Consider the following 23071-nt stretch of genomic DNA (forward strand, 5'->3'; position numbering starts at 1 on the left):
CTTGGAGAACCCCAGTGAAAACTGGTAGTTTTGTAATTATTTGGACAACATTTTTTTCCAACTATACGTCACAAACTGGTTTGGAATAAAACAGGCAGAATGCAACAGTGTATGAATATATCATTTAAGGAAAACTGGATTAAGGCAGAGCAAATTACTGAACCATGTCACTACCTGTCTAGCAGTAAGTCACGTTTGGCTACATGCTGATCAATTTAGAACAAACTTTGGGATCCTCTTCTGTGGTGTGATCATCATGGCCCCTAAAATGAAAATATTTTTTTGAACCCTGGAGAAGATGATGCTGCAGAATCAGGGCCAACCTACCTCAGATGTGTCAGCTCTTCGGAGAGGCAATTTTTCTGACGCTCCAGGTCACTCTTTGATTTTCTCTGCACCTCGAACTCCACTTGTAATTCCCTCAGAGTCTCTTCCAGGACCCTCACAGTCTCCTGTGCAAAACAGCAACATCCTAGTTACCCTAGAGGTCTCTGTGCACCTCTGCATCGTTTTCATTCACTCTACCTTTCGTTGTGTGACGCTTTCCTCCCTCTCTTGCTCCACCAGACTTAACCTCTGCTCCAGACAGGATCTCTGGAGCTCCAGTCTTTGTATATCCTCTCTGAGGGGTCCCAGGCTGTCCCTCAGTGCCCTCGCCTGCTCCCTGCTCTGTCTCAAAGCTTCCTCTCCTATCTGCTTTCTCTTGAGCAGGGCCATGAGCCGAGGCTCATACCATCCCTCCAGCATCCTCATGCTGCCACTAAGACGACGCTGGAGCTTGACAGAAGCCCTGCGGCACAGGCCAATATCACTTACTGATCTGGGCCTGTAAAATCCGGTGGCCTCTTCCTTTAAGGTATTTAGCTGGATCTGATAGTCCTCCTGGAGCTGGGACAAATGCTCCACCAGAGACTGGATACTGGCCTTGAGCTCCTCCTGTGGATAGATGATAAAATACATGCAGTTGGCTATGCAGGTGTACATACAATGATGCTGAGACGGCACCTCTTCCATACACCAGTTACCTGCATAAAGGGGGCTTGGGCCACCTCGTACTTGCGTGCAGCCAGCGTCACTTGACTTTGGATGCAGTCTCTTGCTGTGCTGAAAAGTTTCCTCCTCACCTGCTGCACCTCTCCACAAACAGCGAGATACCTCAGCTGAGACAGCGTGAGCTGACTCTGCGCCTCCCTCAGCCTAGACCTCAGCTCCTGCAGTGCTCTCAGCAGGGGCTCGTGTAGACAGAGGAGCTCTTGTATCAGCTCCTCTCTCTGCATCTCCAGGTGAGACACCTGTTGAGTGCAGAGGTCAAATTGTTGCCCCAGCTTGTTGATGATTTCCTGCTCCATTTGAAGGATGGAACCTTGTGAACAATCACCCAGGAATGTTTCTTTGTTAGCATCAAGAGAGTTGTCTGTAATGTCTTCAGCACACTGTTCCATGGCTGACGCCTCGGTAAATACTGTGTGTTTACAGGCCGATCTTTGCTTGATCCTCAGCTGAAAGCTAGGACAGGGGGAACACCCCGATTAATCAGCAATAATTGATGAGATTGTTGTTGTAAAGCCATCAAACCCTGTTCCTTAAAAGCTCATTTGCATAACAACACTATATTTAATTACATTTTCAACGCAGTCAGCTGAAAAGCTAATACAAATGCAAATTCACCAGCTTAGACCTGAGATAACTACATCTATATCTTGTAGTTGTCAATACTGGTTTATATTTTTACTTACTGTTTGAAGTTGACGGTGCAGAGTTTGAATTTAAGTTTAAGGATCAGACTGCCTTCAGGACATGCACTCTGTGTTTATTAATAACGCTGGACACTCACAGGGGGAAATTCTATCTAAGACTTTCTCGTGCCTCCACAGAGGCCTTCCTGGGCCTGACTGTGTCAGTCAGAGACTTGGCTGCACCAATCTTGCTGCCAGAGAACTGTATTAAATGTTGCCTGTGTTTTATGTGCATGTACAAGATAATGACATCAGGACTGGAAAAAAAGGGTTTGAGCAACAGCTTTTCTCAGCACTCCTTTGAAAGTATTTAGCCTAAAGCTGCTGTAGGCAATTGCAGCAATGTCGGCATGCATGTGCAGGCTTTTCTGCTCACAGCTATTTTTAAGACATTTCCAGATCAAAACTAAAATAAAGTTTATTGACCGAGTAGGTGAGCACACACTAGGAGCACATTTATCAATAATACATGATATATGATTAGAAAAATACCTAAAAGAAGTCACGGGCGAAATAAAAGAATCATTTAAAACAAACATATAAGAGTAATAAATGACTGGATGCACGCGTGTAGACATCTAAATATAGGAACAGTAAAGCTATTAAATGTTCGGAACATATAAAGAAATATGAGATGTATTTCTGACGCATGATTGAGTCTGGTAGTATGGAACCAAAGATGAGACAGAGAAGCACCTATTTCTAGCGTGAAAGAGTAGCAATTTCTCAAATATCATGTGGGTTTATTTTTTTTAATCTCCACGCCAAACTGTTTTATAAATAAAATGGCACCGCAAACCTGTTGTTCTACCATCTCACCAGTGGGTGTCCTCGTCGAGTCGCCCGCTGACTGACTCACCTGTGCGCCCAGCTTCCTGCAGGTGGGAGCTACAGGTCGACGTGCGACGGAACTTCTCCTCATTTCTCGTCTGTGGTCCTCCGGAGCGTTCACGGACACACGGCTCCGACCCGGGACCGAGAGCCTTTTGTGGGTGTCCAGCAGACGGAGCTGCATCGGCCGCGTACGAACATCCAGAAGTCTGCCAGCGTTCCCAGCTCTGTTGTCAGGCGGAAATGCTTCACCTGAAGTTTTCCCTTGGATGGTAAAAAGTTTGGAGTCGGAGAGGAGCAGACACGACAGGCTTCCAATGGAGAGAGGCTGAAATCAGCAGCAATCACCTACAAGTTCATTAAGGTATTTATTTTGCTTAGATCTGTAGTTCGGAATCAACAGTTTGACGCGTCTGAAGCTGCGTGATGCGTCCACCTTCTGTACAGTTTCAATCACGGTAAAGTGACCTGAAATGCCATAATAGTTTAAAATTGCATATTTTTCTTAATGCGCAGTTGTGACACCGTCTTTCTTTTCTGGAATTTAAAGAAAGGGTTAAAAAGAAACAACAAGGGATGTACACAAAAACCGGTTTTATCGAGTAATGTGATCGAGCGCGTTGCAAGTGGGTTGTAGGAGATTCAGGTTGAGTATAGACATGCAAGTAAAACTAGGTGTGGGAGATTTGCTTAGCTTGGCCTTGAGGGATCCTGAGCTCAGGTAATATAAGACCTGCAGTTCTCCTCTCGCTCATGGAGCTCATCACAATGGAGTCTATTGTTATTTCCTGTCACTGTCCCAGCAACAAGTGACTACTTGACACTTGAATTTACAGCGGCCAGTGGCAGCCCGCTGTCTGAAGAGTTCATAGATCTTGTATAGATCCAGTAGTGGTAGATTAACCTCCCCGAGATAACCGGACCCCTTCAGGACCCCCCCTCCCCTCTGTTTGTCCTGCGGACCCTGACCCGTTGCTCCAAATCCAAACTTTTCTAAGAGCTCTGCAGGCTACCAAGTTCACCTCCCTCTCCGGTAGGAAGGCCGAGGCAGAGCAGTTTGTTTAGATAGGGTGTGTCACATTCTGGTGCTCCGTCTTCACCAGCCTGCCGTGCCAGGGCTTGCAGCCAGTGAGATTGCACGCCTGTTACGTAAGCTTTCCAGGTACCCCAACGACTCAGGAGGTTCAGAACGTGATGCGGAGTGGTAGTTTTGTTTTTTCAACAGAGAACAACGGGAGGAACAGTTGGCGGCAGGTTGTTTGGACACTGATTTGGGGGATGACGCGGCGCCGTCCCGGCCTGTCGGGAGAGGGGACTCCTACCTGCTGAGTGCGACACCCCCGCTCTTCATCAGTATGATTAGATTATGAGGGAGTCATCAATGGGGCCTCATCAAAGACTAAATCAATTTAGGGCCATTAAGACACCACCGAGCGGGTGCTTGCAGGAATTCAACTCTTAAGCCCTCAGGACTATTTTTGAGCTTATGCCGCCGCCCGCTCGGGCAGCCGTCAGGCTGGGTCAACTTCAAACATGCCAGATTCACAGCAGTGGTCGCATTTTTTTTGTTTCCAGGATCCTTGGGTGTACTTTGAATCTGAGAGTGTGCAGCTGTATTTACCTTCCCCGCGCTCCCCTTTTCTCCTTCACACGAATGACCCCAGCGTTCAGGGGTCCTTTAAGCCGCTCACAGGCAACCGTCCAGACCGGGAACGCCTGGCAGCAAAGCAAACAGAGGAACTTGACAGGAAGCTGCTGATCTTTGCTGCCAATCCCTGAAGATGTTAATTCACTGGCAAATTATAGCTCTGAAGTGGTCAGTTGCATTTTATTGTTTCTAAAGGAAGTTGTTTTGGTTCAAGGGCATTTTCTTATGTATAGTGGACGCTTGGAGTGTATCAATGCTTGTGTAGAATATATTATTAAATAGGATCAGGTTTGAGGTTGAATCAGGTGGATTTATTAATGTGTGTGTAGCATTGCATTTATATCCTGTTATAGTTAAAGGTTCATTCAGTGGAAGTTAAAATTTTTTAAAGAATAAAGAAGAAACGGACAAAATTAAGAGTAACCGGTCCAGTGCTGCTTCCAGTTATTACAAAGTCTAGGACAGAGTCATATGATGATGATGATGATGTTGATCATTTTGTTCCAGTTTTTTTAAAAGAAAAATAGAATCACGGCTCTGACTCTTGGGACGGCGGTGTAATTCTGACGGATGTGTGACGGAGCGGGAGTTGGGCGAAGGGGGGGGGGGGTGAAAGCAGATGTGAACTTAAGAGTTCCTCAGTTGGTAATTATCAATCCCTCAGGAATGCAGCCTCTGCTCTCACCAGACAAGCTGCTGCATGGCTACAAGCACGCCAACTTGCACTAGAGCGTCCACGGATCTCCAGGACACACACACACACACACACAAACAAACACACACACACACACCACACACACACACAACACACACACACACACACACACACACACACACACACACACACACGGTGTTACCCTGGCTGAGTTCAGTTCCAGTGTTTGGAGTCGTGTCATTATCACCATGGTTGTTATTGTTGTTTATTTTTTATCACAGCCATTTTTTTCCCATTCATTCAGGACCAGATGATATCAGTCCAAGTCCTTTCTCTGCTGCACGTTTGTAGTTACTGAAACCAGACTCTGGTGAAATGGGTCCATGCTGTTAACAATGTTCACGTGCACAGTGTGGACAGGACCGGATCAAAGCTTGTACTAAAACTCTTCCTCTTATTTTACTCTGACGCCTCCCTCAAAGCTTTTCTCCTGGACTCTTCTGGCTTCGGTGTGGGGGACGGACGTGGTAGCTCTGGCACTGCAGTGGTCTTGTTTGAAAATGCCCAGAAAAGGAAGCCAACGCCCTGGTTGATGCCTTCACCTGCCACCCGTTGCTAAACACTTAGCTTAGCCGCTTGGTTCCAGGGTGACGTTAAGTGTGTTTTAACAGTTGCCCTGTTGACCTCAGCACTGCTGGTCAAGCACCCCCTGGTAACAGGAGAACATTGACCATTTGACTCTGTCATTCTTGTTTGATGGACACCCGGACACAACAGTGCCACGTGAAAGCCGACATGGATGGCTGTCTGGTTAAACTGATCCAGTTTTAATTCAAACAAGGGTGGCAGCCTGGATCAGCGGCACTCCCTCTTGGCTTTGCCTTATCCTCGGTGAGAAAACTGGAGTCTGCTCCTTCAGCTTCCCTGAGTGACTCACCGCCGTCAAAGTCACTTCCGGGAGATTACACCACCATGTGCAAACTTAACATTATTCACTGCTGTCACAGTTTGAGACACATTAGCCTTAAACTCATTTTTAGGCTTATTGTTGATGACACACACCTGGGATGTTACTTTTCAATTTTAGGTCAGGTTTTTCTAGTAAATCCCACCTTAAAGGCATCCCGTTCCAGGCAACAAAGCCTGTGAATGCTTTACATACTGTCTTTTACACGGATCAAGTCGAGAGTGTGAACCAGCTCACCCAGGCCTACAGTAACGTCGCTTGTGTCGACATCAAAGCCAAACGCGGCGTGGAGTGGATGTCTTTGCTATTTTAATGGATTTGAACGTGGAATACCACAATAAGCTGCTCTGCCGTGTTTCGCTGTAGGCAAAGCAGATGCTGCCCTTTAACAGCCGACCCAGCAGCCTCCGAGTGGGGAGCAGACCCACCTTTGTAGCGGCAGCTCTCAGTCCGACCTCAGCTGCCAAAAGTACGCAGCAGAAAATGATTCCCAGATATTCCCACCGCCGTGCAAAAATGCCAGTATGTAAACTATTGTCAGTCCCAGTTTGCTCCATGCTGGTGTGTAAACAGGACTGTCAGCGTCGGATAATCAGGCAGCGCTGGAAGTATTGACACACCGCGTTGAGGTTTGCTGTGTTTGTGCCCTACCGCCTGTCCAACGTGAAAGCCTTCCGTCTTCTGGATAAGTAAACAGCATGTCGGAACACAAGCCTGCTCCTGCAGGACTGGACAAAGGCTGGGAAACCACAGATCTGACTGGTGTGAGAGAAAGAAAGAGAGCACGCACTTTATTATTAGTTTTTTGGGATGTACATTAGCTGGGGGGAAGCTCCTGAGGCCCAACAATGTGGTGACGTTGTAGTCTTCTATAATCAGGCAGAACTCTGTTTTATGTATTCATTTGGAGTTCAAGGGGGGGGTGTGGTTGATGGCTGCCGGGAGTGTGCCGTGTAATTAAGATGTCTGCTGCGTTGTTTTGGGTCCGAAGGGAGAGACGAATCCAAAGTCGACGTGTTGGAGAAATGAGTGGACTTTCCCCCCCTTTACCAACATGATATGGTTCTACAGAAAATCTCAAAATAAAGTGCTTAAAAGTGGAAGGAGTCAAACCGAAGAATATTTAGTGCCGGCTGAAAATGATAGGCTGGTACTTGAAGCCACATTAACGGCGGCACGTGTAAACTCCTCGGGACTGCTGAGACGGTGGTCTTCTGGGTGGTCCTCACCGTGTATCTGAGTCGTCAGTGTTGCACCGACCCCTTTGTTATGGAAAAAATATCAGTGTGGGACCTTTAATGACTGGATCTCCCTCTTGTCCCGTGTGGCTGGTGTGATTATGGGCAGCCAATACAGACGCACAGATCTTAGTCACTGCAAATGACTGTAATTTTGAGCAGCAGTAACTGGGGGATCAGCGCAGGGAGACGCCTGGCGCTGTTCTCCAGGGAAGGTGGAGGGATGGATGCTCTTTATTGGCCTTTCACTGCAGCTCGCGTCCATTTACTCTGGTCGCCATTTGCGAGGTGTGGCGGTGAAGAACAACCTCATCTCTTGAGATAACAAATTACTTGCACTGTGCCCATGTATGCACAATGTTTAGAAAAAGCCCTCCAGTACTTCGAGCACTCGTCTCGGGCCCCTCCTGTGGAACCTCAACCAGAGTTCCATTAATGTCACTAAAGAAGCATCAGTGTTAAGATGGAAATGCAGTGAGGTCAGAGAACCCAGCTTTGGCCGACCTTTGCTGACTGGAGGGACAGAGCTGTGATGTCCGTAGGTTTAGGTCTGCTTTGGAATAATTGGAGGAGGCGGGGCTTATTTTCTACTGCAGACTGTCACAAGGGGGCGTCTGGGATAGTTATTTTCTTTTAAAAGGTTTTATTTTCATTAGCTTAGCTGCATTAAACTTCACATAGTAAGATAATAACTGGACATACTAAATACAGTTAATCTATGAAAAAATCTGTGATTTACTTTAAACTGTATGTTGTTTATGATGCCGTTAAACTTTAACTTTTGTAGCTAAATGCAATATCAGGCCGTGGTTTTTGATCTTACATGCAGGTGAAATGAAGAAAAAATGTTTCTGTGCACTGATGAGCCTCATCAAAGAATTAAAGGATTTAAACCTGACTCGATCTGCAGAGATAACCTGCTCATGTGAACAAACAGGGCTGTTGTTTGGCGGTGCAGCGTATTGGCAGAGGGAATGCGATGTTCTATAACGCTTAACATACACAAGATAAAATTGTCTCTGACATACCAGAGTATTTATCCTGATATTTTGGCTCTCTGTTTGAACCCATGGGTGATAAAAATACTTCAGAGTGTTTTTCATGTTCTCATCTTTTCCATGTGACGAACCCAAATGTATTTTGATCACATTCCTCCTCCTTAAGTACACTTTGGAAGGGAACCGTATAAGATTTTCAGCCAGCGTGACGGATGCCTCTGTTGTCGTCTGTGGCAGTTAAGAATCCTTAAAGGCTGGTTTGTTCTGACCGCGTTGCATGTCCTGAGCTCTTTCCGCACCGGGAGAAGGTGTGAGCACACTGAGCAGAAACTCAAAACAGACATGATCATTACATAAATGAATGGTGTGGACCCACATCGGCCCCCGTTTTGTTATTACGCGGCTCTTCCCAGTGTGCTGCCTGCAGAAGTGCAGCCTACGGGTGTGGCTTCGTAAATCATGACTCCATATTGTGGAATGAAGGGAGCGGTGCCAGTTCTCTTCTTTGCAGAACCCAGAAGTTTGGTTTAGAGACTAAAGGGGGTCTGCAACGGTGAGTGCGTGGGTTTGAACGAGGAGCGCTAAAAGACAGATAAACACGCACGCCTGCGCATTGTAGCGCTCTGTTAAACATGGTATCACCACAGAAGAAGAGTCCTCATATCTATGGGTTCCAAACCTGATGATTGACCACCCCACCTGACTATTATTGAGCTGCTTTATTTGTTCGCCACCATCAGCAGGTCTGTTTTGCATCACATTGAACCCATGAGGGGAAATGTTGCCATTTAAATAACAGCACTCACTTTTATGGCTGATGAGCTTTAAACTAGGGTCCGGTAGAAACGCTGACACTGCTGAAGAGTTGTGCAGGTGCACAAGTGATATTAAATGGTGCTCTACCTCTACCATCCTCTTTTCCCAGTTTCCTGGGATGCTAATTTCAGGCTAACTTTTTTTTTTTTTTTGCTGGCTGGCTACAATCTGGTCCGTGCCCAGCACTGAAAATAAGGGTGTTCCAAAATTTACGATATACACAGCAACACAAATTGCTACTCACATGCGATGGCAGTATAAATAATACAGCAGGCAAATCTGATTCCCTCAGTCGTGGATGTTTTCAGCAGTCATGTCATTTTTGCCATAAAACTGTCACTGTGAACCCTGGATGATGTTTTTAAGGAAACGCCAGCCACAACTGCAGGAGACTCTCGTCCCTGTCAGCACCAAAGGAACTTTGATGGTTTATTCAAAGCAGTTCCCAAGCTCTGTAAAACCATATTTTCTAAAATTAGAAGTGGAGCCTATGAACATCTTGAGTAGCCTTGACTCCACGTTAATTTTCCTTTTTTTTTTCTCCCCAGGGTTTACCTCCAGTGCGAGTTGGTATGTCAAACCGTGACTCATTGGGGCGTGGGGATCTGATTCCCCAGGATGTGGTGAATATTCTTGCCCAGGAGAAGCACAACAGAAGGAGCCGAAAGAAGCGCAGTAACTCCATCGGAAGAGCTCTGGGCTGGCTGAAGGGGAAGAAGAGACGGGATCTCGCTAAAGGAGAAAAGCCGGGGCGAAGCCCTGAAATTTTTATGTCTGCGGATGCAAAACTTGCTGGACATCATGGCGGACATCATGGCGGACATCATGGCGGAAACAAGGGCGGGCAGAGATCAGGAAGGCAGGTTCCTACACAAGGTCACGGTAAGAGGCTGTAGGAGTGTTTCGAGGTGTTCTGTTAGGGTTCACAAAGTCATACAGTCATAACCTACAATGATAATATGTGTCAGCGTGTCGAAACAGCTGCTCTGCAAGAGTGTGTGTTCTTATTACCGCAGATTAGCCAAGCAGCTAGCAAAGTGACTGTGAAATATCACCTGGCAGTGAATCTTTATTGCAGACGCCTTTATCTTCCCACAGCAGAAAAAACTACATGGTTAGCAAACTGTCTTATGTGAGGCGTCACATGTCGTGCCTGTTTTGAGTACTTTATCAACAGTTTGTCTCTCCTCTTGGAAGTCCAAATCTTTTCCAAACTGCTGAGTTACTTCCAAAAGGGAGTAAAGTCTTTTTTTATTTCCACCATCTATGATGAAATGTGCTTGTCAGACTGCTTGAAGACTGGGCTGAACAGTATTCTTAAGAGATTTATGAATACATCAAGTCGAGTTATGCTTTGCCTCTTTAACGCGTGTTTGTTGCTGTTGTCATGGCATCTGAGATAAACCGCACAACACACGGGCAGGATGAAGGAGTTGACGGAGTCTTCTACAGTATTAAACAGGTTTCTGCCGCACTCGGACAAAGGTTTGGCCTCATGTCCCGTGGACTCACACGTCTACACGTTGTCGATCTGCTGTGTGATACCGTTGTTTTGGCCAGAACTCCGCAGGCTAAAGGTTTTTACCCCGTGAAGTCATTTGTTGAGAATGACTCATCTTCATCACCACTGTGGTCTAAAATTATAGTTAAACTATAATAGAACAGTTTGAAAATGTCTCCTTAGCAACTAGCATCTGTTTGTTCACTAACTGGATGTTTGAACAGACCGACTTCCTACTCACCGTCTGACCTTTTGCTTACTTTGTGGGCTGTAAAAAAAAATCTCCGTTCTGTTGTTTCACAACATTCCCTGCTGGGAGAAACGTTTCTCTCGGGCTGCTGTCGGGCAGCTTTATGTGAAATGGATGGTGTCCTGTTTGTTTTGTCACCTGTCCAGGTGATTGGAGTGAAGTCAAACGCATGAAACTCGGGTTTCTGCTGCTCACAGCTGCGACTTCTTGTTGGAGCTTGTGTTCTAAACTCCACCATCCAGTCGTCCGTCTGGTTTTTGCAGCACCTGCGCTGGTGTCAGACCTTTGTTGGGCTTAATGCAGCCTAATCAGAAGAACATGAATTGAAGATAGAGGAGACGGTTTCTGAAGTAGCTCCGCTGGGAGGTTGAGGGGGGAGTCAGACTAAACAGAGCGTGATGTGCAGGCACGTTTTTGGGCACAGACACATCAGCTTGCGTTCGCTACGATTAATTTCGCAATGTTTGTACTGTGTTGCGCTAGGTCTAGCGCGAAGGGTTTTGTAAGAGAGAATAAACCTGGGGATAGATATAAGCACTCCGCCGAGGCCGTCGCGACGTCGGCCTCCCGCATCAGCTCCAGGTTCCACTTCACCATTTCAAGCACGTTAGAAAATGCTGCTCCTGAAAACGTGGCAAGAGGTTCGCAGAAGAAGGGACTCTTGACTCGACCCAGCTCTGTTGGTGTTCTGTGGAATCTTACAGCAGCGGGAGCCTGACCACCCTTGCACGGAGGTCGAATACTTCGGCCTGAGCTCCTGATGATGACGATGATGATGATGGTGATGATTTGCATTGATGCCAGGGGGCCCCACTAAATGCCTGGTATGACCGGCACAGTGCCAGTTAATTAAAAGCCAAGCCGGGAGTGAGTGAGGAACAAGGGCTTCTCTCACTGTTGCTCCTCTCTCTGGGTCTCTGCCCTCATGCAGGATTACACGGAGGTCGTGCACATTTAACACTAGTGGATACCTTTTTAAAAAATCTCTAATACACCAGGCAGTATTAACTGATCCGTGTCTGTACTGAAATGAACTGGGGAGCTTTGATCATAACAATACTCCATGAAATATGCCTTTTATTTCAGGAGCGTCAGCCCGAACCTGCGTTATTTGTTGTAACCAGACTCCCAGCAGGCTGTTGCCATGTGTGTTCTGTGTGTTAAGTCTGACGGTGCAGGTTGATCTAGATTCCCTGTCAGGGTGAGCTTCCCCTGAGCCTCAGGTTACGGCACTCTTCACTGGAATGCCGTTTTTGTAAACAAGGCCGACGGAGTTTGACCAGAGCGCATGGTAGCAGGGACTGGGCCGATGACCACCTGGTCAACGTCTGGTGAACCTCTGCAGTCCCGGAGCAACAGGTTAGGGCTTCTGCCTGCGGCCGGGTGTTAATTCGCTCTCAATCATCTGTTGCCTGGCAACGATTGATTACCCGGTGAACTTCAAAATGAGGTCCTCTCTGATACAATCCGGAGTTTCGTGTTCAGGAGGAATTCTCTCCGGCTGTTCAGATAAGAAATAAAAAGGTGAAGGGAGGGCTGATTAAGTCATGCACTCCTACCAAGGTGCACTCAGAAGGCCACCTGCTTGCTTGAAACACTCCCTCAGAGATTCCACACATTCCCCAGCCATATGCAGATATTCCTCTGCAGGACTCAGGAGTGGGGAGAACTTTGGAAACCACCAGGCTTATCTGGTTATTTGCTTTTCCTGAAGTTTTATATCATTCGTGACTTACCCCCCCCCATCATTTAAAGCTGCTTCAAGCACATCTGATAAAAGCACTTTCTCACCTTTCGCTATGGTATTTTAAAACCTTTGTAGCATTTGCGAGTTCATCCCCAGGTCAGCGTATGTGTAAAGTCTGATATATGCAAGACACACAGATAGCATTAATCGGGAAGGGGGAAGGTGTATTTTTGGAGGGGTTAGAACTGTTCTGAAATGGAAAGAACTCAAGGAGGAAGTGAAAGAAGAAGCTCCGATGTGACACAGCGAGTTACCATAAGCCCATTTAGATGAAAAGCCTCATTTGTGCCAGACTGCACACAAATCTGAGCAGCAAAATTGAATTAGGAGAGCTGTGGGAAAAATGCCCACTCCCTTCGAATCCGCCTTGTTCCTAAAAACAAGCGTCCGCTTTCAGTGTCGCGAGCAGCACTAGTTTTGAGCGTTTGTCACATGTGATGTCTTGTTGCCTTTGTGCAGCGATATTAATGCACCGCTGAAGTGTGGAAGAACAGGTTTGAGCTAACTCTTGTGTCTTTTGGCTCAGCTTTGCTGTCTCTCTTTGGTGGGAAATGAAATCAAACAACCTGGGAAAGACGTCGCCATGACCTCGCCGCTCTTGTATAGGTTAAAAAAAAAACAAGATTGGGTAAGATGGGCACTCCAGTCAGCTGCTGTTTCAGTTAATCACAGTCTTCTTATTCTGCAACTAAAGTTGGATGTTGGTGTTGCCCAACTAAGCAGAAGTGCCAAAGGCCCTTTTTTTTTTACATTCATGATCTCATATATCGTTTCTTTGGCAACATGTACGACTGCTATTGTTGCGAAAGGAAAATGTGTGGAAAGTGAGTCATGTTTTTTTTTTTCTTTTGAGAGGCAGTTTTAGAAACAATGAATTGGACTGTAAGGAAAACAGGCCGTATGAAGAACTGTTTGTTTTTTTCAGTTGGTTTTTGCAGCAACGTCCCGAATGAATTAGCACGATTGTATTTTATGTTGGCCAGAGGATCTATGTTGTTAAAACGAACACTGAACAGAAGGCTGGAGTTCTCTGAGAGGGTTAGAATTCACACCTTGCTGCATGTTTACAATCTCTAGGACCATTTTAGTGATAAATAGTTCTTTTTTAGTCGTACCTGCCCGAATACGAAGCTCTTGTTTTGCGTGTAATCGCGCACAGTGAAAACCTGTAACAACGCCGTGCTTACATTAAACAGAAACCCACTTGTTTGTCTCATGATGGCGTTTAATTCAACGCTTCTTGCTCCTCCCGTCGTGGAGAACTGCTGCGACCACCTGCAAAGCCACAGTGGGAGTACTTGAGCTCATGTCTGGAACAGCGGACACGCGCCGGTTCGCTGGCACCCGGATTGTGCTGTCGGACATTGAACCGGTGCAGAACAGCGTGCCGGATGTGGCGGGAGTATCTGTTACCTCCATTGTAGTTTTGGTCACGCCTTGAGTTTTCCTTCCTGTCTGCCAGCCTCAATGGAGATGTTTGTCTTTAATTCACGAGAGCGGGAAACTTGCAAACTTCAACGTAGGCCCGTGCATCCAGGATATCAGCAGCTGTAGCTGCTTTTAAGGGAAACTGCTCGGTTTCCCTCCCGCTGTCATTACAGAGAGCTGAGTTGGGTTGGGGCTGATTAGAGAGGCTTAAGCACCTGGCAGACGGCCCCCTCGGTGCTGGAGAAAAGGTCTGCGTTTGCCTGACGGTGCAAAACAAGAGCGAGAAGCATGTTGGGGCAGGGATATGAGGCGTGAGCGAGGATCAGTGTCTGCTTTACCTCTATGAAGCAGAGTAGGAAGAGTCATATTAAGTTGTCTTCATTCGGTATGTGTGCATCTGGAGCGAGGGTCTTGGACTGGTAGGCCCTTTTTGACCCCCTCCAGTGTTTTTAGGATTAGACTCTGCTCAATGATGAGATGACATCACCAGCACCTTCACAAAAACAGTGGTGCGGCAGGTCAGAGGCACGTCGAGGTATTGGTTTCTTTTCTTTTCTTTCCTTTTGGCATAGATTGGACCGAGAAATCTTGTTTTTTAAATGCACAAACGCCACCTTGTGGCCAATCTAGGCATCAGAAAATGCCACACGGGTATCTAAACGTTCCAGAACCCTAGATTCCACTTTAAATGGTCATTGACTGGGAGAATCTCTGTAGGCAACTTTCATTATTTCAAAAGACACACTTGTATTCAGCCAGATCTTTTTAAAGCGGAGTGGGTGGAAACCCACCCATTTCAAATGTCATAATTTAGAACACTTAACTATAAATTAAAAGAAAAATAATTATACAGTCTTGAGCTCTGGCAAGTGTGAATATTGTTATATGATTAACATCTAAACCATAAATCTATATTTTTAAAATATAGATATATATATTTCTCCTGCATTTTGGTGAAACATACCAACAGATGTTTGCTTGATTGAAGCCTTTCACTTTAAATCCTCTCTTATTTACATGTCGTGAAATATAATTCCTGTCTTGACTCTGCAGCATCATCCGTCAGATTTAGACTGTTTTTCCACCACACAGATGTAAACATCAGTATCTGGGTGGTGGTGGGGGGGTCACAATCATCCTGCTAATGCTTGCAGGTCCAGTGACAGATGGTGTCTTTTAATATGGAAATGATTAACATGGAGACAATTACAGTCAGCTCCCTGAAGCGGTGAGGAGGAGCCCCTCAATTTATTTTCCACCCCATCCGTCACTATGGGCCTCTCTATGTCCTGTCATGGTCATAAGATAAGTCTTGTCCCAGACTGACGGCTCTCTTCACCTCCATGTCCGTTTTCTCCACTTTCGGGCTGAGGCTTCCTCCTAAGCATCAGATTCCACTGAAACGTTGCTCCACTCGTGCTGTAAAACTGCTTTCGTCTGGCGTTTTCTGGTGGCATCGCACCCATGGGAATGTTTTTCATTTGTTCACATGGCGCACATTCCGTGTCATGGCTTCGCAGCACAGCTGGGGGAGGAAAAACAACTATTTCTGGCAGCATGTGAGCGAGGTGTGAAAACGGAGGATGATTGGGGGAAAAAAGGCGACATCATACGTTTGTAGAAGTTGCTGGCTGAATATTTCCTGTTTGCCTGTTTTTACAAGTTTAGTGAAGTTGTATCTGCAAACAATAGGAACATTTTTCACATGTGCGACCATTTGCTCCCAGGTCTCTTTAAAGACTTCTTTTCTTTGGAAAACAATGTTTTTATTCACTTACACCCCCTTGTGGCAAAATGATAAAGTTGGATTTTCCTTTGGTGGAGTCTGAGGACCTGTTTTTCCACGTTATGAACCTCAGATAGTTACCGTGGGATCAAATCACTGTTGGGCGAATCGGAGAGGACGGTTTGTGACGTCACATACCTAAAAATCCCAGACAACAGCTTCCTTTCCCTTTGGCATTAACGCATTGATCTGTTCCTCAGCGGACCAATCCAGCATGAGCAGTGGGGGTGCAGCAGTGAGATGATGGTTATCTGATGTGCAGTGTGTGTGTGTGTGTGTGTGTGTGTGTGTGTGTGTGGGGGGGGGGGGGGTAGATGAGCGGGATGCAGGAATTACACTGCTGAGGATTAACATTTGAGAGCTGAATTTCTATTGGTTGCTCAACCCTCTCTGCTCCACATGGACCCCGACTCCACAAAAACAAGTCCATCAACAACAAATGGCATCAGAATCCTGTTTCGAATCCCTCCACAATGTTTTGTCTTGAGATCAAGGGCTGCAAATTGACCGCATAGATGTACTTTTTGGAGCTGTATTGAAGTTAACATGGTAGTTCTTTTGAATAATAGCGCCGGTGCTAATTTTGACTGCTTTCCAACATTCTTCCAAAAGAAAGGTGAGTGAAAGCTGCACATTTCTATTAAAGGAATCTAAATTACGACTCCAGGGTGAACAGTACGTGCTGGTAAAACTGGTTTTTCTAAAACAGACAATGGAGCATTTAAAATGGTAATTACGGTTACTCTCCAGTAAAACCTATGTCACTGTTGTGTACTTTGTATTTAGTAATTTGTAGTCACTATAACATCTAATATTTGTTGAAATGTGGATAATCCAATGATCTAGTTTTACATGACTATTACATACCATTAGAAGAGGGATGTGATCTCTTAGCTCATAACATGACTGAGGGTCTAGACTCTATAGTGACAGTGGTGGTGTAGATGGCACAATGTACTTAAAAGTGTTGCGGCGGTTTTTAAGCTGGTTTTCACAGATTTTGATGGCATTTTGGATGTGAAAATATTTTGAAATAACTGCCACTGAAGTGGATTCAGGTGCTTAAACATCATGTCCCTGTTATTGTATCTGCTGAAGCTCAGATCTGTGATCACATCCATGCTGATCCCCTCTTCCCTTGTCTCTACTTCCAGCTGCCCTAAAGCTAGAGGATGAAAAGTCCCCAACACCACCTTTGCTTCAAGAGAATGTCTTCATTGAGAGCAGCAGGCCCAAGTACCTGGAGAACCTTCACAGCGAAGCTCTGGAGGGATTAAAGATGATGCAGCAGGAAGGTGAGAGCATTCCCCTTGTTACATGAGCCCTAAATAGATGTTTACACATGCCAGGCTACTGATAACTGCCTGTGCATGACTCACACGGGTGTGTACAAGGGAAATAAATCCTATTAAGGACTAAAAAGCTGCTTTGTTAACTGTTACTCTTTCTGACAGAATCCAATAATGGAGTGGACTGCAAGGATAATGAAAGCACGATCGTGAGTGAACTTGTATTTCCTGCCTTACCTCAAACGAACCCTTGTCGAGCACTTTTATTCATTTATTTTAAACCCCATTTCTTGCTTTTTCAGTCCACAATGACGGTCCACACAGATGGGGAGGGCGGAGGCTTCATGACGGACAGCACCATTGGTGACACGACGTCCGTCGTCTCTGTACAATCCTCTGTGTCCACAAGATCTTCCCGCTCTGGACTCACCCGGCAAGGTAACCGCAAGCATAGATATGGCAGGCCACGGAAAAGAAGGCGAGCGGCTGCTTAACCGAGCGTTTGATTCCAATTTCTTTCATAGAGTCAACATTCAGGCCGCTGAACTCGGGGAAGAAGCCAGAAAAAGGCAGAACAAAGAGAAGACAGAGAAAGACCATTGGAGGCATCCCGCAGCATGTTCAGATGGAATTGGGTGTGTAGCTCATAATTTCAATACCCCAGGACAGGTTTATTTTCTCTGGCCTGTTTTATTACTTAATTACTCTTTTAAACTTCCAAATGGGTGTGCTCGTCATTCCTCAGGTCTGGACAGAGGTGGTTGGGCAGTCAGCCCGAGATTAGAGGAGGAAGAGGTTCATAATGGTGAAACCGATGACAGTTCAGCCCCCGATGGGCCACGGATGATGACAAAGTCACAAAAAGATGGGTGCAGCCGGCAGGGGAAAGCCATCCTGCCCCTCAACAAAAACCAAATTGAGCAGCTCACAGCAGCCCATGCCGGTCCTCGGGATGACATCGCCATGCTGCACAACCTTGTCCCTGACTCCTCAGGCAAGCAGAGGCCCCAGTCCCTGGCTGTCCCCTGGATGACCACAGCCAACAGTGTCCTGCAGAAACCACCCAGTCCCGTCATGTCTATGTCACCCCAGGCTGCTTACATGTCCAAGATCATCCCCAATGCTGTGTTGCCACCCTCTATCGACGTGGTGGAAATCAGCCGCGGACGCAGTCGCAACAGCGTTCGAACCGTCAGTCACGGGAGTCTGTTGCTGTCCAGCCCGGCTACTTCCCGTCCATCCTCAAGAGCCTGTTCATCTAGAGCATCCAGCACTAATACTCAAAATCTGTCCGACAGCTCTTGTTGGAGCAATTCAGGCTCTACAGAGACCTTGGTGTCCGACTCCTCTACTGTCTCTAGTAGCACCACCCCTCGACAACAGGGTTCCCAGGATGGAGACAGAAATGCTGTTCTCTCTTCCGGCAGCAGGGCTTCCCATATCTCGAATGGCCTGATCCCCATTAACAGAGATGGGATCAAGAAAGAGGGTCCATTTGCGCGTAGCCTCTCTGTCATGAAACCTAAGAAGGCTCCGCCTCCCCCGAGCCGATCGTATTCTCTTCACAGTAAAATGAAACGCCGCTCGCGTGACCTGGCTGGGGTCATTTCGGGTGAATCGCCACATCACGTCATCCCAGTCGAGGAAAATAAAACGGAGAACAAATCATCTCCTCCTTCCTCCAGAACCATAGACAGCCCGGGATACAATGCTGACACCAGTTCTCTGGAGGACTCGACGGGTTCTACATCATTCAGTCCAATGAGATCCCAGCTGCAGGTCCTGAAGCCAGAGCAAGCTGCGAAGGCGGAGGTAACGGGTCCCAAGGACGCTTCACGAGGAAAACAAGAATCAGTGCTGAAAAAAGTTGTTTCCCCATCCAGCGGCTACTCTAGCCAAGATGGCTCATCTAAACCTAAGAACAGCCCGTCTACGAGGCACAGGAGTGGCATCTTGGCAAAGCTTCAAAGGCTTTTCCCAGGTTCCACATCTGCTGTGTCTATCACACCACCTCTCACACTGCCAGAGGTGTCCGAGAGCACAAAATCAGAGATCTCGGTGGATGCGTGCAGCGTCAGTCCTTCTGTGAGGGCCTTGATAGAGCTCTTCAACATCCCTCCGCCGCCTAAAGTCCACGCGCCTCCACCACCTCCTCCAGAGGTATGGGCTCACAGCAAGCGCACCTTCGAACTGCTGCTGGGACCCCCGGCGCCCGACAATATCAGCGACATTATAAAGAAGAACCCAAAGGACAGGCGGCGGAGATCTTCTTCACTGACAGAAAGCGCTGTGAAAAGCTTGACGGTAGAAAGGAAACACAAAGGTCCAGCATCAGAACCTGTCAGTGGAGCTCAACAGATGCTAGAAACGAAGAATGGACAAGAAAGTATGATTATGAACGTGGTCCCCAAGGAGCATGACGACAGGTGGACTTCGCAGAATGTTGATTTGATGGGAAATGTGAATGTGTCTGAACTAGACGGGAAGGTTAGAGTAAGTAATATGCTGAATGGTATCTTAGTGAAAGCTGTAGAGAAACAGGAAGAAAGGCTGGCTGCTGGCAGGCAACAGGAAGGTCAACAGGAAACCATGCAAGCCACAGAGATAAAAACAAAGACGGATAAGTTACCTGCCATTTCATTAGTACACATTTCTCCTCCAGTGCCTCTTCTCCAACCCCTCAAACAGACCACAGAGTCAGTTATGACAGAACCGTTATCTCCTGAGTTATCCTGGCCCCCACCCCCTCCACCAGTCGGGGCCAATGGGCCTGATGAGTTTGAGCTCCCGCTTCCACCGCCCCCGGTATTTGTTGAGGGAGTTTTAGCTGTACCAGCTGAGGCAGCAGCACATGTCTCCCATCAGGGAAGCGGTGCCTCGTGCACATCCAGCTTATCTGCGGGGAAAATGGAATGTGACAGGGTGAAGGAGGAGGCTGTAGGATCTTCCCCCCCATCCCTGAATATCCCACCTCCTCCACCTTACACTGCCCCCCCTCCACCGGTTACAGCAGTTTACCCTCCTCTGATTAAAAATGTCTCCAATCCACATCTAAAAGACGTTTCTCCTTCACTGCCCATCAATGTTACTCCTTCTCCACCAACAGTCAAATATGTTATTCCTCCACCACCAAACGCGGTTACTCCTCCTCCACCATTCAGAGCTGTTACTCCTCTACCAACACTCAAAGAAGTTTCTCCTCCTCCAACACCACCCAAAGTGGCTACTCCTCCTCCACCCAAAGAAGTATCTCCTCCACCAACCAAAGACGTTTCTCCTCCTCCACCACCCAAAGACGTTTCTCCTCCTCCACCACCCAAAGACGTTTCTCCTCCACCCAAAGTGGCTACTCCACCTCCTCCACCCAAAGTGGCTACTCCACCTCCACCACCCAAAGCGGCTACTCCTCTTCCACCCACAGAGGTTTCTCTTCCTTCAACACCCAAAGACGTTTCTCCACCTCCACCCAAAGTGGCTACTCCACCTCCACCACCCAAAGTGGCTACTCCTCCTCCACCCATTGAGGTTTCTCTTCCTCCTCCAACCACAGAGGATTCCTCCCCTCCACCACAGAAAGATATTTCTCTCACAACAGTCCCTTCTCCACTATTAGTGGAAGTTTCTTCTCTGCCACCACAACAGATGGAGGATTCCATCTCTTTCCCAGCAGTAGAAGTCTCTCTGGCACCCCCTCCCCCCACCACCTCCACCCTGGCTTCAATGCCATCCTCTACTGAGGTTGTTCTTCCACCTATTCAAGAGAAGGTTTTAAAAGAAGACTCACCAGAGCCCATGGCACCCCCATGTATTCCACACACAGAACCTTCATGGCTTCATTTGTCTGGAACACACATTGTTCTACCACAGGGAGGAGCTACGTCCAGTTGCGAAGCAAACCAAGAGTCTTTGAAACGTATTCTTACTCCACCTCAGAGTATTCCACCACCGCCTCCCATTGAGCTCCCCCACCAACCTGAAGATGCAACCACTGATGGTCCAACAGTCCCGAAGTTCTCCATCTCAGCTCCATCTGAAAACAGTTTCCGGCCAAGTCCCGAAACCCCCCCTCCTAAAGAAAAGACTTCATCTGCACCTGCAAACATCGTTATACCTCCACCTGTAACTGATCTCTCCAATGTAAAACACGAGTCTAGTCCTGCAAGCACAGAAGGCCAAGCCTCACAGGGAACCCCGGCCACGGTCATAAAAGATGAGTCCACTCCCTTTGTGCCCCCCTCCCTCCGGCAGACAGCGGAGCCACCATCTGTTAATAGGAGCTCTGAGGCTCCACAAGTGCAGGAGGAACCAGGCGCTGAGGTCAGAATGAGGAAAAACATCCCAGCTTCGTCTTCCACCGCCGAGGCTCCCCAGAAACCAATCAGAAAATCTCTGATCATCAACTTGCCGTCACCCGCCTCTCCACCGGCCGTAGCTGCGTCACAGCCACCCGCACCCAAGTCTGAGCCTCTTGTGGTTCCGCCTGTGTCGTCGTCCTCGGTTTCATCCCTGACGATTAAATCTCCTCCGGCCGCTTCCGTGTCCCCGTCAATGAACCTGCAGGAAGCTATCCGCCTGCGGACGGCGGCCAGAAGCTTGGGTGTCCCCAGCTCTCGCCTCAGCCTGCACTCACCGACATCACCGTCAGATCTCCGCAAGTCGCCTTCCAGCACCGCCAGCTTTATCTTCGCCAAAAGCAGCAAAGTAGTGATTGAAGCCAAGCCAGTGGCAGAGACAAAGGCAGCCACGCACAAGAACCAGGACGTTTCCTCTCCACCAAAGGCAGGCGGCGAAACAGAGGCAGCACAAAAGGGCACAAAGGTGCCACCACCTGTTGCAAAGAAGCCGAAAACGAAGGGAAAAGAGATTGAGACCAGTGAAGAGACTGAACCAACTGCAGGACAGGAAGAACAGCAAGAGAGTAGCATGGGTAAGAGTTTCAATAAGACACCAAATGGCAACTTTAAAGGCAGTGACTGATGTTTTGCAGCCATGGATCCACATACAAAAGTGCTAGCATAATTAAAAATGGTTATCATTTTGAAGTTAAAACTGTTACACTTGTAATTTCAACCCGGTAACAGTCTTTTTAGACTAAAAATGTAGAAATATTAATGCTAACAGACGTCCTTCAGATAAGCCTCAGTGTGGATTCAAAGTAACAAAAGTTGCTGCAACTATCGCTGTTGCAAAGTAGGAGGTTGAATTATCCTCCTTTACAATTTTATAGTGATGCTGCACAAGGTCGGTTGTTAATTAGCCCTAAAGTGACCATCCAACATGGCTGCTTTAAATTCTGGCTGGTTCTCTGTTAAACAACTGTTAGTTGTCTCATTAAATCTATGTTTCCCAACCCAGATGATGCTGAGAAAAGGAACGGAACAGCAGGCACTGTTGAAGAAGTGACGCCATCACCTTGATGGCAAAGACTGAAGAAACCGCAGCAGGTTGTACGTGAAAGAGAGGAAAGTGGATTTGTGGTTGATCATCCTGCAGATTGCATTGTCTGTAATCTAAAGAAAACCATTTGATGATAGGTGTGGGTCTTTATTTACACAAATTGCGACGCATCAAACAAATACATAATTTTTGTTATGACAAAGGGTCTATTTCTAGTTACAGAGATATGCATTTAGCGCCCCCTAGTGTTACACTATGATTGTAACCTTTGTCCTGCTGAGTCAGTCCGATATTACTGGTGACGTGGGTGCTTGTGTGTAAATATAGCATAATGTTGTACATTACATACCCATTGTCGATCAGACATAAAGACCTCTCACTTTTCCTTCCCAAAATTTCCATGCACAGGTTATTGTTTGAAAATATTAAGTTATTTTTCTTCCCCTTTAATGTTCAGAGGAGATGTTTGTTTGCAACGCTGTCTTAAATCATATCCTAAATAGCTCCTAATCATATATGTTATGATTCCAAGCTATCCGTGGGCATATATTACCAATATTTTATGAGTACACTTTTGCTGCTTTTAGTTACTGTATTTGAAGTCTCACCCTTCTCCTGTAGGGCTCAAACTGTGGGATATTTCTGTTAAACTTTAATATATTTCAAAAATGGTTTGTAATAAATGATCATTCATAATGGAAATAAAGTTCTATTGACCAATGGCATTTCACCTTTTCTTAAAGAACTCCATTTCTTCCAACAGTTTTATCAACCTGTATGTTTA

The 23071-nt window shown here is 46.8% G+C and overlaps 2 protein-coding genes across 4 annotated transcripts; one reads left to right on the forward strand and one right to left on the reverse strand.

Annotated features, from left to right (window-relative positions):
* Positions 1-107: 107 nt before the first annotated feature.
* Positions 108-2751, reverse strand: LOC130539744 (syncoilin-like). 3 transcript variants are annotated; one of them, XM_057058301.1, is made up of 6 exons: positions 1737-2617; positions 1379-1506; positions 1026-1292; positions 526-936; positions 328-452; positions 108-263 (listed from the first exon to the last, which is right to left on the reverse strand). In XM_057058301.1, exons 2-6 carry the CDS (start codon positions 1400-1402, stop codon positions 200-202), a joined length of 891 nt encoding a protein of 296 aa, XP_056914281.1. In that variant the 5' UTR covers positions 1403-1506; positions 1737-2617; the 3' UTR covers positions 108-199. The 3 variants fall into 3 exon arrangements, with proteins under 3 accessions (XP_056914281.1, XP_056914280.1, XP_056914282.1); XM_057058300.1 differs by lacking the exon at positions 1379-1506 and having other exon boundaries at positions 2596-2751; XM_057058302.1 differs by lacking the exon at positions 1737-2617 and having other exon boundaries at positions 1379-1707.
* On the forward strand, positions 2663-23012 carry LOC130539733 (proline-rich protein 36-like). Its single transcript, XM_057058280.1, has 8 exons — positions 2663-2931; positions 9438-9771; positions 16756-16896; positions 17056-17099; positions 17193-17328; positions 17415-17525; positions 17636-21817; positions 22246-23012. Exons 2-8 carry the CDS (start codon positions 9462-9464, stop codon positions 22305-22307), a joined length of 4986 nt encoding a protein of 1661 aa, XP_056914260.1. The 5' UTR covers positions 2663-2931; positions 9438-9461; the 3' UTR covers positions 22308-23012.
* The last annotated feature ends 59 nt before the right edge of the window (positions 23013-23071 follow it).

The sequence above is a fragment of the Takifugu flavidus genome, chromosome 16 (assembly GCF_003711565.1).
Source record: "Takifugu flavidus isolate HTHZ2018 chromosome 16, ASM371156v2, whole genome shotgun sequence".
NCBI classification, from domain to species: domain Eukaryota; kingdom Metazoa; phylum Chordata; class Actinopteri; order Tetraodontiformes; family Tetraodontidae; genus Takifugu; species Takifugu flavidus.